At 42.8% G+C, this 16550-nt stretch overlaps 1 protein-coding gene across 1 annotated transcript; it reads right to left on the minus strand.

Annotated features, from left to right (window-relative positions):
- Positions 1-2537: 2537 nt before the first annotated feature.
- plppr3b (phospholipid phosphatase related 3b) lies at positions 2538-16519 on the minus strand. The gene is made up of 8 exons (XM_026996824.3): positions 15952-16519; positions 14418-14521; positions 13965-14150; positions 13403-13532; positions 11294-11489; positions 11023-11080; positions 10354-10527; positions 2538-9716 (listed from the first exon to the last, which is right to left on the minus strand). The coding sequence occupies exons 2-8, from the start codon at positions 14496-14498 to the stop codon at positions 8448-8450; spliced, it is 2094 nt and encodes a 697-aa protein (XP_026852625.2). The 5' UTR covers positions 14499-14521; positions 15952-16519; the 3' UTR covers positions 2538-8447.
- Between the last annotated feature and the right edge of the window lie 31 nt (positions 16520-16550).

A 16550-nucleotide genomic window follows, 5' to 3' on the forward strand; every position in this document is an offset into this window, starting at 1 on the left:
ACCTGCTTTCGCATTCAGTAACTGGTCAACAATAGGCGTATCTGTCATGTAGCAATTTTAAAAAACATAGTATATGTTGAATATTTTGTATGTGACTTGCTTTTGCAAAATTGTCCTCGCTCGAAAATACACAGTTTCATAACAAGAAATAAACCCAAAACAAAACAGAAAGTAATTAAGCTAAGCTTTGTGGTCTATATATCTAGTCATGGAGTTTTTGGTTAAATATTTATAATTAGTAGTAGGCATATTGCAACCCAATTGAATGAAGCATTTGTGTACTGTTTAGAACATTGCCAGAATATTAACACTTATTCTGTGATATAGAATAATGTCTGCATGCTTTTTATGCATTTTATGAGCTAACAGTTTAGCTTATAGAAAACACAGCAGTTTCCTTGTCGAGCATCAATGCCCTGGGCTCTTGCACCGGTAGGTTCACAGCTGCGAAGCATAACAGCAAAGATAAAACAGTGTGCAGTACCAAAGACAGTGGTGAGTTCCTGCTGAGACCAGCCCTCTGAAAGACCCTCCCACGAATGGCAGCACAAACCTTCACTGCTTGACATCTGAGCAGCGCGCATTCCAAATAAATCTCGCCATGCCTGCCAGAGTTGCAAGGCTAGTAAACAAACAAACAAAACACACTGGACATCAGTGAATAAATCAGTGTGTAGTGGTACCTTATGAGTCATTACTGCACTCTGAATGCCTCACTTGAAAACATGGCTAAAATGGTTTATGGTAATACATAATTTGAACTATTACAGGTTTAAAAAAAAGATTGCTAGTTAGGACTACACAGAGGCATTAATGTTTAGCTGAGAAAGCACCACAGATCTCCCCTCCTCGCTCTCTCTCTCTCTCTCTCTCTCTCTCTCTCTCTCTCTCTCTCTCTCTCTCTCTCTCTCTCTCTCTCTCTCTCTCTCCTCCCCTGGCTGGTTCTGACCCATCCTCCCACAACCAGCGCCTCTGCAGATTCTTTAACTGCTCACACACACAGGCCTGCACTGGCTTGCTTGTTGCCGTGGTAACTTGACAGGTTTCCATTTTGCTCTGATCAATGGAAATGTTAGCGACGCAGAAGGCTGGAATGCTGCCAACTCTCTCAGGAGCTCTCCCGCTCTGAGTGTCAAGGAGACACAGAGAGGGAGGGACAGGGTGTGTGTGTGTGTGTGTGTGTGTGTGTGTGTGTGTGTGTGTGTGTGTGTGTGTGTGTGTGTGTGTTCCAGACAGTGCAACTGAGGAAAGCACTGCATCTCACTCTGAATGAACTGGACTCACAAGCCATGCTCCAACAGAACAACACACTTGCGGCCATTTAGTAATGTCACTGAGTACAAAATGTGCAGACAGGTTAAAATACAGTGCAGTCTGTATGTCACTGCAGAGTGGCAAAATCCTTGTGCTTTTGGCTCCGTGCTCATATGATGGATATGAGATTAAAAAAACAATGCTGAAGTTAGAAAGTTGAGTAAGTCAGCGTTACTGTTCAATTTTGCTGACCTGGTCTTGCTACTCCCGAGGCTCTCTGAGGTCCAACATACAGTGTAAATTCATATTAAGAGTACTCAGCCAACATCTATAACCTACTTTGGTTAAATCCACTCATGAAAGAGGACAAGAAAAGTGGACAAGATATACAGGTATAGGATTCTTTTACAAACAGCCAACTGATTTCAGACTAAAACAGCTATGCCATAGTGGTGAATTCCAAGTTACAACTGACTGTAAAATGCATGGTGGACAATCAGACACAGATATAGAGTAGGTGTACCTAATAAAGTCACCATTCCATGTATAGAATCAATGCTAAAGTTGTTGTTTTTTTTAGGTTTTTTTAATGCATTAACTAATGATACAATGGTGCTGTCCAAATAACAGAGCAGACAATTGTCCAGTTACACTTGGACCTCTAAAATTGGGGACCTATGTGGAAAAATGTTTCAGCCATTGGGGATGAACACTATACAGTCTTTATTGACCGCTGACATCACTTTGACTCTAGATTCATGGTTTCACTGCTCACACTACAGCCAATACTCCAAAAATTGTCTCCATTTAATTACTTCTGGACTGCACTGTGTATATATTCTGTGATTGCATCAGTCATCTGTGATTGCACCAGTGTGAGGAAGACATGAATAATATACACTTTCCAATCTGTAAATACTGCTGAGCATGTATTTCTGTCAGGGAGAGGAAGGTTGGCAATGCTTTTAGCTCTGACCTTGAGGTGCACACAGGATGTCTCATAGGCTACAGATAGCAAAATAGCAGGAACAGAAAGTGAATGAAAGAGAGAGAGACAGAGCAAAAAAGAGAAAGAGAGAGAGAGAGATTTTCTACCTTCTGTAGTTGTGCAGGAAGCTACAGATATGGTCAGGCAATAATTGCTTTGCCAGACATATATGGATATATATATCACCCGTATATATTAGGCCACTGTATTAGAAACTCCTGTACACCTGCCCATTCACATAATAATCCACTCAGCCAATCATGTGGTACCATATTGTATTTAAATCATACAGACCCAGACCAAGAGCTTTAATTAATGTTCACATTAAACATCAAAAAGGTGACATACGTGATCTAATTTTCATATATAACAGCCGCTAAAGTTTATGTAGAATGGAGCAGAAACACAGTATCCACTGAGCAGGAATTCTGCGGCTGGAAATTCCTGAATGAGAGAGGTCAGAGGTGAACTTCCAAATTGGTTCTGAGGGGCCAGAAAGGCAATGTGTAACTCAAATAATAATTCTTTCCCACCATAATGAGCAGAACATCTCAGTATCTTCAACATGTTGAACACTGGGGTAGGTGGCCCGCAATAGCAGAAACAGCTAACAGATGTTAAACTAAAATAACTTTTGTGCTTCACTGGTTTAAAGGCAGTGCGCTTAACTATCAAAGTGTTACACCATACACAGAGCAGTAGATTGTTTTGCAACACCAAACTTTAATGTTGAGACAAATCCTTACTGAAAACTCTGATCTGAGACATAAACATAAGGGAGCTCCTGTCTATCAGTCACTTCACTCGTTTCTATAAAGGATAAAAACGAATGATCACTACTTTTATTACCACTGTACACGTGATAGCCTCTGAAGCTTAGAATCAGGTGTACTGTTTTTTCCAGTAGAGGTGATGACAGAGAACAGGAAAAGTGCATTGCAAAAAAAAAAAAAAAAAAAAAAAAGCTTTAAAACAACAAGTACCTGAAGATCAAAGGGGTCCTAGCCTTAATTAAAGCCCTTTAAAAATGGATCAGGGTAACGAATTGGGTGTGAACAGAAAGAGTGAAAAAAAATACACATCAATATTCTGCCTCCATTCCATCTACAGAAGGAATACGGACAATTAGAAGCAGTCATGGACATCAGAAACATAAGAGTCACAGCAAAACAATTTGCATTTAATCCACATTAAAATGATGTTATGAATAGATTTTGTCTCCAGCAAGGATTTCTTGGAAACTGAATATTCCTCAGCATTTACATTTACGGTATTTAGCTAACACTTTTATCCAAAGCGACTTACAAGTATGACTCAGTACAACTTGATCAACTGAGGGTTAAGGGTCTTGCTAGGGGGCCCAAAAGTTGCAGCTTGGCAGTGGTGGGGCTTGAACCAGCAACCTTCCAATTACAAGTCAAGCACCTTAACCACTGAGCCACTGCAGTGTCAGCTTAAAATAAAACACTTGTTTTGAATAATGAGAGATCAACTCGCTGGATGTGTTCGCAGCATAATTGCTTCCCACTGTTTTACCGAGTTTTCTTCTGAACAGACATGTGACTGGGACTCATGCAAAGCACGTTTTGCTGTAGCCTCGCCTGGGACTGGGATTCGGCGTAATGAAATGGATGGAACGAGTATTTGATTGTGATCTCAAAGCCCCTCCTCGTCCCATCCCTCGCCTGCTTCTCATTAAAATGATAAATGGCTTCACACTCCAGGCACTCACCGTTCGGTCCCCGGTCACCATGGCAACAGCTAGAGCCCACATCAACTTGGAGGGAAAAATAAATAAATGAAAGGTACACGACGGGCCCACGCGTGGTTGCAATGGATCGAGTGGGCGTCGGTAAAGTGCAGAGCGCCACTCTCCCAAGCTAAAGAGTAGGAGGGACACCAAGTGGGATGCGTAACGAGGTCCAGTACCAACCCAAGTCCCCTCTTGGCTGATGGGCACAGCGCTTCAAGACCCTGAGAGTGTGCAGGAAACGCAATGGATTACTTCTCAAAACTCAAGACCATGTACGAGGCCTGACATCACAGGTCTTCTGCCACACATTAGTGCACTGTATACTTTTATTACTAAGGTAATAAAATACCACAAGCTATTAACCAGTTTAAACTAATGGCATGTCAAAATTGCCATTATGGTGTATTTTCAGCTTTGCCATGATTTTTAATTACCATTGTGTTGTGTGTTTATTACAAAGACACCAGAATGTTGAATGTTGAATGACAAACAGTTAATTAACATGGAAGGTGGTACACCATAAAGTCCATTAAGAATTGCTTCTGTATCCTAGTCTCACAGAATCCAATTTTATCTTGTCTAAATTAAGCAGAAAAGCAGCCCTCTAAAAAAAAAAAGAAATGAATGACAGCCTAAAAGAAGGTGTGGGACCCCCTGTCTTTAGCAACAAGCACCTGGTCCATTGCTGTGGCAACATTGCGTATCTGTCCGTATAGTTACCTACTTTGGAGTTTGATTTATCTATTCAACCAATTATTTTAGCTAATATGACTTTGGAAAAATATTATTAAATCAGTAAATACCAAGATATGTGATGAAAATTTATAAAGAAGCAAATATTTGACTTTTTAAACATTTCTTGAGTGTTCTTTTGCCTGGGCTATATGATATACACTGCCTGGCCAAAAAAAGGTCACACACTCTAATATTTCTTTGGACCGCCTTTAGCTTTGATTACGGCATGCATTTGCTGTGGCATTGTTTCCACAAGCTTCTGCAATGTCACAATATTTATTATACAGAGTTGCATTAATTTTTGCCCAAGATCTTGTATTGATGGGAGATTTGGACCACTGCACAGTGTCTTTTCTAGCACATCCCAAAGATTTTCAATGGGGTTCAGGTATGGACTCTGTGGTGGCCAATCCATGTGTGAAAATGATCTCATGCTCCCTAAACCACTCTTTCACAATTTGAGCCCGATGAATCCTGGTACTGTCATCTTGGAATATGCCCGTGCCATCAGGGAAGAAAAAATCCATTGATGGAATATTCTGGTCATTCAGTATATTCAGGCAGTCAGCTGACCTCATTCTTTGGGCAAATAACGTTGCTGAACCTAGACCTGACTAACTGCAGCAACCCCAGATCATAGCGCTGCCCGCACAAGCTTGTACGGTAGGCACTAGGCATGATGGGTGCATCACTTCAGCCTCCTCTCTTCTTACCCGGATGCACCCATCACTCTGGGACAGGGGAAATCTGGGCTCATCAGACCACATGACCTTCTTTCATTGCTCCAGAGTCCAATCTTTATGCTCCCTAGCTAATTGAAGCCGTTTTTGCCTTGCTGACAAGTGGTTTTCTTAAGGCTACACAGCTGTTTAGTCCCAATCCCTTCAGTTCCCTTCGCATTGTGCGTGTGGAAATGCTCTTACTTTCACTATTAAACATATCCCTGAGTTCTACTGTTGTTTTTCTATGATTTGATTTCACCACAAGTTTAAGTGATCGCCGATCACAATCATTCAAGATTTTTTTCTGACCACATTCCTTCCTCGAAGTTGGTGTTTCCCCACTGCCCCACTTTTTAATAATATTCTGGACAGTTTTTAACCTAATTTTAGTAGTTTCAGCAATCTCCTTAGATGTTTTCTCTGCTCGATGCATGCCAATAATTTGTCCCTTCTGAAACAGATTAACATCTTTTCCATGACCACAGGATGTGTCTTTCGACAAGGTTGTTTAACAAATGAGAAGCTACTCACTGCATCAGTTAGGGCTAAATAACTTGTTGCCAGCTGAAACAATCACTCATGCAGTAATTATCCAATGGGAAGCTCTTACGTATTTGCTTAGTTAAATCCAGGTGGTGACCTTTTTTTTTTTGGCCAGGCAGTGTAATTAGGGACTGAAGTATTCAGTGTGAACAATCATTTCGACTGTTCCTTAGATCCATATTTAGTGTTACAAATAAAAACGCTAGTAGAAATAAATAAACTAGGATGAAGTACTTTAGCATCTTACTCAAATTTGTGTTCTTCACTTTTGTTGTGACGTTAGGTTTACTAAAATTCCAAGTTTCCCATCACAGCATAGCTACTTATGTACATGACAAAATCTGCATACATGTGAATGTATTTTGTGTGGGTGGTCTTTCCGGGTCTAGTTGTCATGGTAATTTGTATTTGAGGGCTCTGTCAGGGTTTTTGGTCCGAGTGCACATTCTGGCCTCAAGCGACCGTTGCCTCAGTCTCTGTCAGGCTGCTAGATGCTCAGGGCTATCCTCACAAACGAACACTTTACAAGCACATTTCTCAGGGACCCTGCAAAAGCAATGAAAATTACTGCAATTCTTCATACTGAGCACTTAAACGATTACACAAATAAAACTCATTGTTACCGAATCTAAATGGGAAAGGGTTATTCCTGGACTTGTCATTCATACGCTTCAAAACCCCCTCTGACGAATTAACAACCACGACATTTACATAGTTGTTCAAGCAGCAATGGGGTTCTTGATTTGTCACTCACAACTCTCAAAATGTTTTTTAAAAAATCATGAGCTCATGCATATCTTCACACCACGACACACACTCTAGTTGTCCTGTCAACATGATTTACAAGGGTAGCGTTTATTGCATTACACTGCTTTTTTTCCCCATTTTTTTTTTTTTTTTGCATGACTGAATCAATACTCCAAGAATGATCATCACAACCAGAGGACGTTGACCAATCAGAAGCAGTGATCTGAGACTAGCTATGAATCTTCACAGCAAGCTGTGTCATACTTTCAGTGTACTGCATTGGCCACATAATATAATAACAGTTACTGATAGGCTAACAAATTTTAATTCATCACTGTAACACAGCTGAACTTCCAACTTGACAACCACTTACGTAACATGCAGTAGTCTATCGGCTTTCCCACCCCTCTGAAGTAGGCGAGACATGGCTCACTTGTTAACCCGCTCGTATTTTATGAACTTATTACTGTACGTCTTCTGCCACCTGAGACATTTTCCTGTGCTTTACTTTTTTAAGTGCTGAGAAAAATGCAGTCCTTCAAAATGACAATAAAAATTTACTTTTTTGTTGTTTTTAAAATGTAAACCGATATTAAGAGTACTCTCTTTTTTTATGGGGGAATGTCACTCATTCTTACACATGGACCCTCTGGATCAGGGACCTCCTTCAGTTCTGTTCCAAGTGCTCTGGGGTTCAAAACACTTTCCACAGAAATAATCCACAGAATCTGAGAAATTCAGATAGTTTCAGAGTATTTCTCATTCTAAAGTATCACCTTGAAACCTGCTCACCACTGATTCAAAACATAGATGAAAAATGACATGATTTTAGTATTCTTAAGAATGCCATCAATATGTTTTTCCATATGTTTTTCAGTGGGGTCCAACTTTAGAAAAATCTTTGTATGAAGTACATGAATGTGAGTATAAACTGAATCCAGAAAAATGGATGAACATGTGAGCCTCAAGTGCTGAAAAAGTAACATTCCCCTTTAAATGTGTACTTCACTCAGAAATGCTAAGACTGTTAGCAATAAGTGAAAAGTATTCAGAGCAAGTTAGCATTCTGCAAAAAATATCATGCCACAATATATAATCCACTCTTAATGAAATTAGCATTTTTGAGTGATGCATTTCTTTAAACAAAGAAATCAATTTCTCTCCTTCATGAGAAGAAGTTCAATTCAAACTCTATTCAGTTTCTTCTTAAAGTATTATTATCCCCAAGGCAATATATTCTACAATAGTACCATACTAAAATACACACATGAAATCCACTTGACATCATAGGCACACACAAATTAAAAGTGTTTAACAGAGAAAAGGCCACAATACAAAATAACCAATTCCATCTTTTGCAGTCTGCATTTCACAATGTTGAAAATTGAAAATCTGAGATATTGGTAAATACAGTACGCAGATTATAGATCATTCACTGGGATTTTGGTGTTACACATTTGGTTTGCACTCCACTCTAGGAGAGATGTAATGAAGACCATTGTGCTCGTAAGGTTTCCTGATGCAGTGTTTCTCCTTTGGAATCTGTGGATGCATGACATCCACCCAGGTATTTCCCCTCAGCTAGCAAACAGATTAATCAAAACCAAGCAAAAATACAAAATGACAGAGTCTGAGTGATGCATAGTGAGATGTGTCCACCCCGGCATCTTCACTGGTGCAGTTAGCTGCCCTGCTGAATGCCACGTCACTCCTTAAAGCGCCGGCCACTTTGCAGCTTTCGGTAGAAGTTCTCCTGCTCGTTCTGGCTCTGAGTGTTCTCCCGATCTAAGAACACCAAGGGGGTTTTGCGGCGCAGGCTCCGTCCCTCCACGGCACGATCCAGGTGGGGGATATGCGGAGGCTGGGGGTGCTGAGGAGGGTGCGTTGACTCGTGGTCTGCCTCACTGGTCGAAGAGCATGGTGAGCTGTTCCTGACCTGACGGTAGCCTCTGGAGCCCTCGCGGTTCAGGTCGTTGAGTTCGTATGTCCCAGCTGTGCCCCCGTTGGAGGTCCCCCTCCACTCCCAGGGGTTGGCAGGGTTGGAGACCATGTGTACCACAGGATGGTGGGGTGCATGAGCGTCCACTGTGACGATGCTGGAACCACTGTCACGCTCAGATGGGGGGCAGTAAGGGGGTGACTCAGCCCCCGTGACCGAGGAGGCGGCAGAAGAGGACGAGGCCTCGGACGATTTGGGCGTCCCAGACAGCAGGCCCTGCTGCTTGGACATGGCGATGACCTGCATAATGCGAGGCTGGTTCCCCGTCCTGAGGGCAGCTGGAATGTTGGCAGCACTCTTCTCCGTGATGGACAGCCATTTAGCACGAGTGCTGGCACTTTTGGGTGACACTGGCGGAGGGACCGATGGCTGCCCTGGGGGCCTCGGGGGCATCACCACCCTGGCACCGGCAGGTGGATTAGCTGGCTTGGTGGGCTGTGGTGTTGCAGCATGCAATGGTGAGGGGGTGCTCTCCTCCTCAGTGGTGTCCTCGCCCGTTTCAGAGCCTTCCTTGCTGCCCTCCTCGCTCTGCAGGCTGGCACTGCGCATCTCCATTGACTTCTGCTTCCACTCGGAGACCAGCTGCTGCGAACGCATGGGGTCCATGGGCACGGGCACCGTCACCAGCCGCCTCGTCGGCTCCTCGGGGCCCCCGGCTGTAGCACGTGGCAAAGTGTTGCTGAAGGTCACCATGGTCTCCTTACCCATTGGGCTGCGGGCCGCAAGGAGTTCCACATCTACGCTGGCCCTCTTCAGACTGCCCAAGGAAGCCTTCTCCCGCTGCAAGGGCCGGTTGAGCGCATCCAGGGAGGCTGGTGATGTGATCTCCTCATTGCTCTGAGAGGTATGGCCTTTGTTGTAGACTGAGTCATGGCCGCGCTGGGTCAGAGCTCGTAAAGCATCCTTCGGAGGTGGAGGGGCAGGGAGGGGAACTGTGTCCTCTGCTGGTCTGAAGTTAGCGACAGCATGGAATGCCTGTGACCAATCAGAGCAGTTTCAGACGAGGCTTAACCCACCATCTTCTGATGAACACATGTATAAATGCCATTTTTGGTATTATCCAACAGCTGTTGGATGTTAATGAACTTTAACAAAACTGACACCTCTGGTATCCAATTCAAGTATTTTCTCATTTATCTAGAAATTGTGAAGGCAAAATTTGAAAGTATTATCCTTGGCTAACCGGTCTCAGATTAAAAACTACTTTTCATCAGGTTTTCCTGTTTTGCTGATTTGGGCCAATGCATATGGACTAAAGAGATGCCCTGAGAAATCATCAAACATATGAGTGGCCACAAAGGGTTTTGGAGACCCACTAATTAGAGCATTTCCACATTTTGACAGACTTGTTCTGGGGGCAGTAAAGAGAGGAAGAGAAAAATTACTGATATGAAAGAGATTCGAGCTGGCACCCTGAGGACACGATCTCCCTTAGCTTGGATTCTACACTTTGGAAAAAGAAGATATGCTTTGTCTGGGAGGTTTGCCACTCTGCCTTTCCTTACACACACTTCCTTATGAACACTGCATTAAGACAGCCAATCACAGCATTAGAAGCCGGCATAATCAGGCAGGGGAGGGGGGGAAACCCCAGGCGGCGGCAGGGGCTCACCAGGTACGCGGCGATGCCGGCGCCAATGCAGAAGCCCACGTAGACATCCACAGGGTGACTGCGATACTGTGTGATCTGAGTGAGGCCAGTCAGGGCAGCGGCAATGGCGAAAGCGAACACGAGTACAGGCTTCAACAGTTTAGTGCTGTCTGAGATGGTGGAGTTGAAGTACATCTAGAGCAACGGATAGCACAGCAGATGGGCCTGAGCGACTTGCACAAATTGCCATCAATTTGCCTGCCAGTTTGTGATATTTTCATCCTTGCAGGTTGATAAAGGGGGGATGACTGGTTTATCTAACCTCCTGTACAATGGAACACTTCCTTCATCCTGCCAGGTACATTTGGAATATGTTATTAATAACTAAGCTTCCTCTAAAGTGGTTAGAGGATATAGTAACAACAAAAATGAAGCATGCAGTTACACCATGAATGAATGAATGAATGTGATCAATAAGAGTAGATTTTTAACCCTTGTTTTACAAGATAACAATCTTAAACCTATTACAAGAAATATTAAGTATGCTATGCTTTGGCATATAGTAACTTAAGCTTTGACTAATGTTTGCATTTATTTAGGCGGATGTTAGGCTTTGTCAAATGGGAAAACATTGTTTGCTTTTCTTTTCACACCCAGCAAAAACACATTCACACTGATAGGGAGACTTACTGAAATATAAACAGCTGCAAATGAAGAAAGAGTTGCATGCTGGGAGGGAAAGGTTTTCCTGCCACAAGGAAAACAAATTTCCAGAGTAAGATAAAATCATGGGGAAAAACAAACAAAAACAGGTTTAATTAAGGGCATTACGAAAGAATAGATAAAACCACCAAGCGCAAAAATAAAACCAATTCAAAATTCACATTGGCTAAGGATTGTTGTTAGTGGGAAACAATAATCTGGATCCCCTGCCTCTTGCAGAGGGAGGGCATGGGATTACCTAGCAGAGAGAATGGCGTGGAGATCCTGGCCGGAGCAAATGTCTTTAGTGATGTAGGGGTTTTTCTCACAGGACACTCCAGGGAGGGTATAATTGGGTTTGCACACAGTCAGGAAGAAGGGCGCATGATAGCCAGTGGCGATTTGGATGACATCGGTGACCAATGCGGTGGCACAAAGACCAAACACATGAACTCCTGAAGAGATGATAACGCAGGAAATCAGTGAGGCGACAACCTGCTAACAACGGAACACATGTAAAGGATGTGAAATTTGAAGTGAACCTGAAACCAGTTTCATATAAATGTGAAGTGCAGCCCTGAAACTTTGTAAATCTTTTTCTTACTACTATTAAAATGTTGAACTATAATATCGTGGAATCGTATTACACTTGAAAAAACAGTCAGACAGGCGGAGGGATAAAGTATTGTTGTTTAGCTTCTTTTTGTTAATAATGTTTGTTAATAATGCTGCATGATCCTGAAGATGATATTACTATGTCCACTTTGGGTTGCCTTGGGCCCCATGGTGCTGGTGTGCTCGCTTACCTCTTGCTTTAGGCCAAATTCACTCCGGCAGTGAAAAACAGTGTGCTTCTGCATGACACCCATATTAAAGCTGCAGTACATACGTTTTTGGTTAAAATTTTAAAGAAGTAACATTACTGAGATAGTAGAGAAAACAATACCTAAAACACAATAAACAATGTGTCCCTGCACCACCACAAAGCAGCCTGTGAAGACTAAATTATGAATTTGAAAGTCAGACGTGTCAGGAGGGATGTAGTGGGGCGGGACGGTTGCCTTTGTTATACATCATAGCAGACTGACATTACAATCTTAGGCACCAAAAAAGGTCCAGCTTTTATGCCCAAGTACCTGAGGTGTAGCTTAGAGTGCTGGTATTAAAGACAGTGAGGTGCACTGAATGAGCCATCACTGAACATGGAGGATACTTTGAAAGGGCAGCAACAGTTATGGCATCTGTGGCGTCACCTGTGGGCAATTTAAAAATGCTCTCGAACTCAAAAGAACCTTAAGCCAATGGGCCGAGTGACAGAGCTCAGCCTAAAATAGGAATAAACCTCAGCTTTGCTTGTTAGATGTGGCACCAACTCTGAAATCGGAAAGGGATTCAAGACTGGTCTGAAGTTGACTATTTTTTCCCTTTCTTGAAAGGACAAGATATTTTAGTCCATGGCTTTCATTATTGGTAACAACATACAGGCGTAACACACAGGCTACAGTATTTTGGCTGAACAGCAGAACTAGCATTGAATAATGTTCTTCTGCAAGTTGTTTTCATTGACCTATTTCCACCATAGATGCCCAAATCCCCAAACTTGTGCATTGCAGCTTTAATCAGGTCCTCCAGCCACACCAGCCATTAAATAGACATAAAATGTCCCAGTGGTGACCAAGTATGCTTTTTCATGATTTTATCCTATGTTCTAGGCTTACACAAGCGATATGCCTGTGATAGTAGTTTCAATCTTTGGGGATGGGAAGATGAAGAAATTCTAGATTTCGAAACCTCCACTCACGTGATAGGAAGTTTAGCCCTGGGGAATTCATTTACATTTCGATATGATAATGAGCTGACACACACTGGCAAACAAATGCTACAATGGCTTGAAAAAGGGGCTTCAACATAATTCTGGGGTCAACAACAGTGCACATACAGTATCACTATCTGTGGTCACTATCACTAACTGTAGATAGCTCATTGTTGAATTCAAATTATGTAGTCAATACATTCTATAAGGTTCCTGCTATGAGAAACAACTTCTTAACTGCAGTGTCATAACGAGGTCCCACTGGTGCTATAAAGCAGGATGTCATGGACTGATGTGCTATTCTTAGACCCTTTTCAAAATTGTAAGCTTTCAAAATGGCTTTCTAATAATAAGTGATGCATATAAACATTCTCACAGTAATATCCCACAAGCCATAAAAGACAACGGTGATTTGGGTGTTGCCAGTACGACATAAGACCGTACACTGGTGACATAAATCATGGTGTCAGTTTATGAACAGATTGAATTATCAGGAAAGAAAAGCAGAAACAGCTGGAGTTGGCTTTAATTGCACAGTACGTGAAGGCCACTTACCTACAAAGCGCACGGTTCTGCGCAGGAAGGAGTTGAAGTTGCAGCCCCCGGCATTGATGCTGCCTTCGTTCCCTGGACGTATCTTGAGCCTGGACTGCATGCAGTACACTATACCCTCTCCAATCATGATCTAGACAAGAGACAACACCAGACAGTGAATCAGACAAAAGCCCAAAACATTTAATGTTTCAGAAGTATCTTTCTTATAGCCTGAGATTTAACAGGCTTCAGACACAGTATATCAAGGGCTACATGTACACTCTGCAGATTTGGCATGTGTCCAAGAAATGGAGATGAATAGGAATGCAGACCTTTGACAAACATGCCACAAAATAAAACAGCTTTGGCTTCTTAATATGGTGACATTTCTAAGGTTCTTTCTTGGATCTAAAAAGGTCACCGGAACTTTCAAATCAATAGTTTAGATTGCTAAGACCCTTTTGCTAAGGTTGGACGTGAGCGCATATCTGTCTTGTTAAATGCACAGTGCATGTGAACAGTGTGTTACACAACAGCCTCTGCCGGGGGGTGATATTTTTGGCGCATGGCGGAGTGTACTCACGGATGCGGCGGGGCCAGCGAACGCCAGGCTGAGGAGCATGAGCAGTGGGATGAGCTCCTCGCCGCTCTCTACGTAGGGCATGCTGAGGGCACGGTCATGGCAACGGAAGCCCACCTGCGCGGGCTGCAGCACGTCCGTGAGCTCCAGGAAGTACAGCGACACCATGGACGAGGCGACGATGGGCAGCTGTGAGCAATGAGAGAGAAATGGTGCCTCACTGGAGCGCGCAGCACAGCACAGTGGCCTGGACATTAGGAATGAGTATCCCATAATGGAGTTGTACAGGTGTGGCAGTATCTACCATGCCAGATTCAGGAATATTTCTCAGTGCAATGCTTTGTCTTGAAATGACCACTGAAAGATTTCTGCCAAACCACAGTGTTTTAGAAGGAGAAAAATGACTAATCACATATCATTAAACAGCTCACAGTAGCAGTACCCAATAGAGCTCACCTCTACAAAATAGAAGCAGGGTAATAACGTTAAGCTGTCTTTGGGGGGTTTCTTCTTGATCTTTTCTCGTGTGGGCATCATTACAGCTTCTCTCAAACACTGACCTGAAGAAACATTGGTTGATGGTTAGTGTTCTGCAAACTGATTTGTGGTCACATCTTCTCAAAGAGACTTAGGCAGCTAAACCCCCACAGTTCTTCATTTCAACAGGCAGTATTATCCTCTAAAATCTCTTACAGAAACAGATGGGTGAAAAAACCAATGACAGAACTCTTTCCAGATCCTCCAGCTCTCTGGAGGGAGAGGATTAAAAAGATCTCATTGAAGTATTGACAGAGATTCAGACATGTACTTCATGTCTGCCTGTGGAAACATACTTAGGTAATTTCTTGCGTTCCATTTTAATTCTGGAAGTGGAAAGCAATAAGGACAGAACCATGCAACATTTCTATTGTTGCATGTGGCGACGAATAGACGCTCTCTAGACCAGTGATGTCTAAAGGAACTTCTTTGCCCAAAATGCACTTGACTTTCAAACAGAGAGCAAACGAAGCTTGACTGAACTTAACAGGACACTTGTTTTTTGTCATGAAGATAGGCTGTGTTTATCTTGAGAATGCACAAATGCCTTCTAGGCAATGAAGCAGTATTGAGAGCTCTCTGAATTTGTGTGTGTGTGAGTGTGTGGTGAGAGAGGATGGATTGGTGCTAGTTGCTGGGCTATTCCTCAAAGTGGCTGATGTCTGTGATCCACTGACTGAAGAGCTTCCAATAAAGAGCAATTTAATTCAAATGGGTATGCTCTCAGGAGGAGGCACTTTTCAGCTAAGGAACCCCCAAAATGAAAATAAGACACTTTGCAAAGGTAATGTTCAGGTAGCAGTACATGCAGTTCAGAACGAAATTAGCCATGTGTAGTCATTAGACACTTGAAGGGAATCAAACTGGACAAAACTGCCTGTGTCAAGTTTTTTTTTTTTTGGGGGGGGGGGGGGGTACCTTCAATCATTCCATTAATATAGCTGGAAAGGTCCTGTTATAATGTGGATGTCTGCTTTAATAAATATTTTTAATGATAACTCATAGATGGTTGGGAGTGATTTTCGCCGTGTTTATTCTTATCTTAATAATAGGACTCGGGGGTCCGTCACACATTCAGTGATCTGTGAATGTGAGAAAATCCGCATTCCGTTGCATATTATCACACAAAATAATCCGCAATTCCTCAGTAACACAGCAGTCCACTTTTGACAAGACTGATTGATGACTGATGATTGATTATATGCACACAGAAGCAGGAAAACAGTAATGAGTAACGTGTAAGTAACGATGGAAAATAATGCAGGATTAATCCACTGCAAAAGATCATTCGAAATAAACTAAATAAATGGTGTAAACAAACAACATGCCATTAAGAAATGTAGCGCGCCGCACATATTGGGCACTGTAACCTCACTGCGCCAACACCTCAGACCATTATTCCAATAGCCTGCGGTTTGCGGTCTAATACAGGTACCAATGCGTTTTCACTCACCTGCTATGAGAAAAAAATGGATTATTTCCTAATTTAACACGGAGGTCCTCCGGAGATGATTTTCAGGTGCCTAAACTATTCTTTCCTTGACGGGTTCAGGTGCGGCGCTTTTAATTTACAATCTTCTCTCTGCTCACGTTCCGCACCGCACACGAAGGGGTACAGACTACACCAGCTACCGCTGCACCGGAGCGAAGGGAATAATCCAGTTAACCGGAGTCCCTCGGAAAGGGGCAGCCCCAACACCGGAGTCGCTGTTTACCATAGAGACGTGTAAGGACTCGAAAGATAACGGCCATACGACAAGGAAAAATGAAGCGCTGTTGTGTGGGCGACGTCTGAGAAAGCGACGTCCCTCCTCAAGGCTCGATGAAGACGGGCTGGTGAGCACCTGTCACCGTTACGGTCTATACTCGGCGTTTTTATAGATCGTCTTCGACTTTATATAATTCGTGTATATTGAACCTGAAAACTATAGATCTCACGCATATTAGCCGTTAGTCGACTGGTATTGACTAGAAACTGACTGTAATGTAATTACTTAGACATGTAGACAGCCAAAGGTAAAGCGATGGATGAGGGGTGGGGGTACTACTTAT

Source organism: Electrophorus electricus, chromosome 26 (assembly GCF_041902795.1).
Source record: "Electrophorus electricus isolate QZ-2024a chromosome 26, ASM4190279v1, whole genome shotgun sequence".
Classification (NCBI taxonomy): domain Eukaryota; kingdom Metazoa; phylum Chordata; class Actinopteri; order Gymnotiformes; family Gymnotidae; genus Electrophorus; species Electrophorus electricus.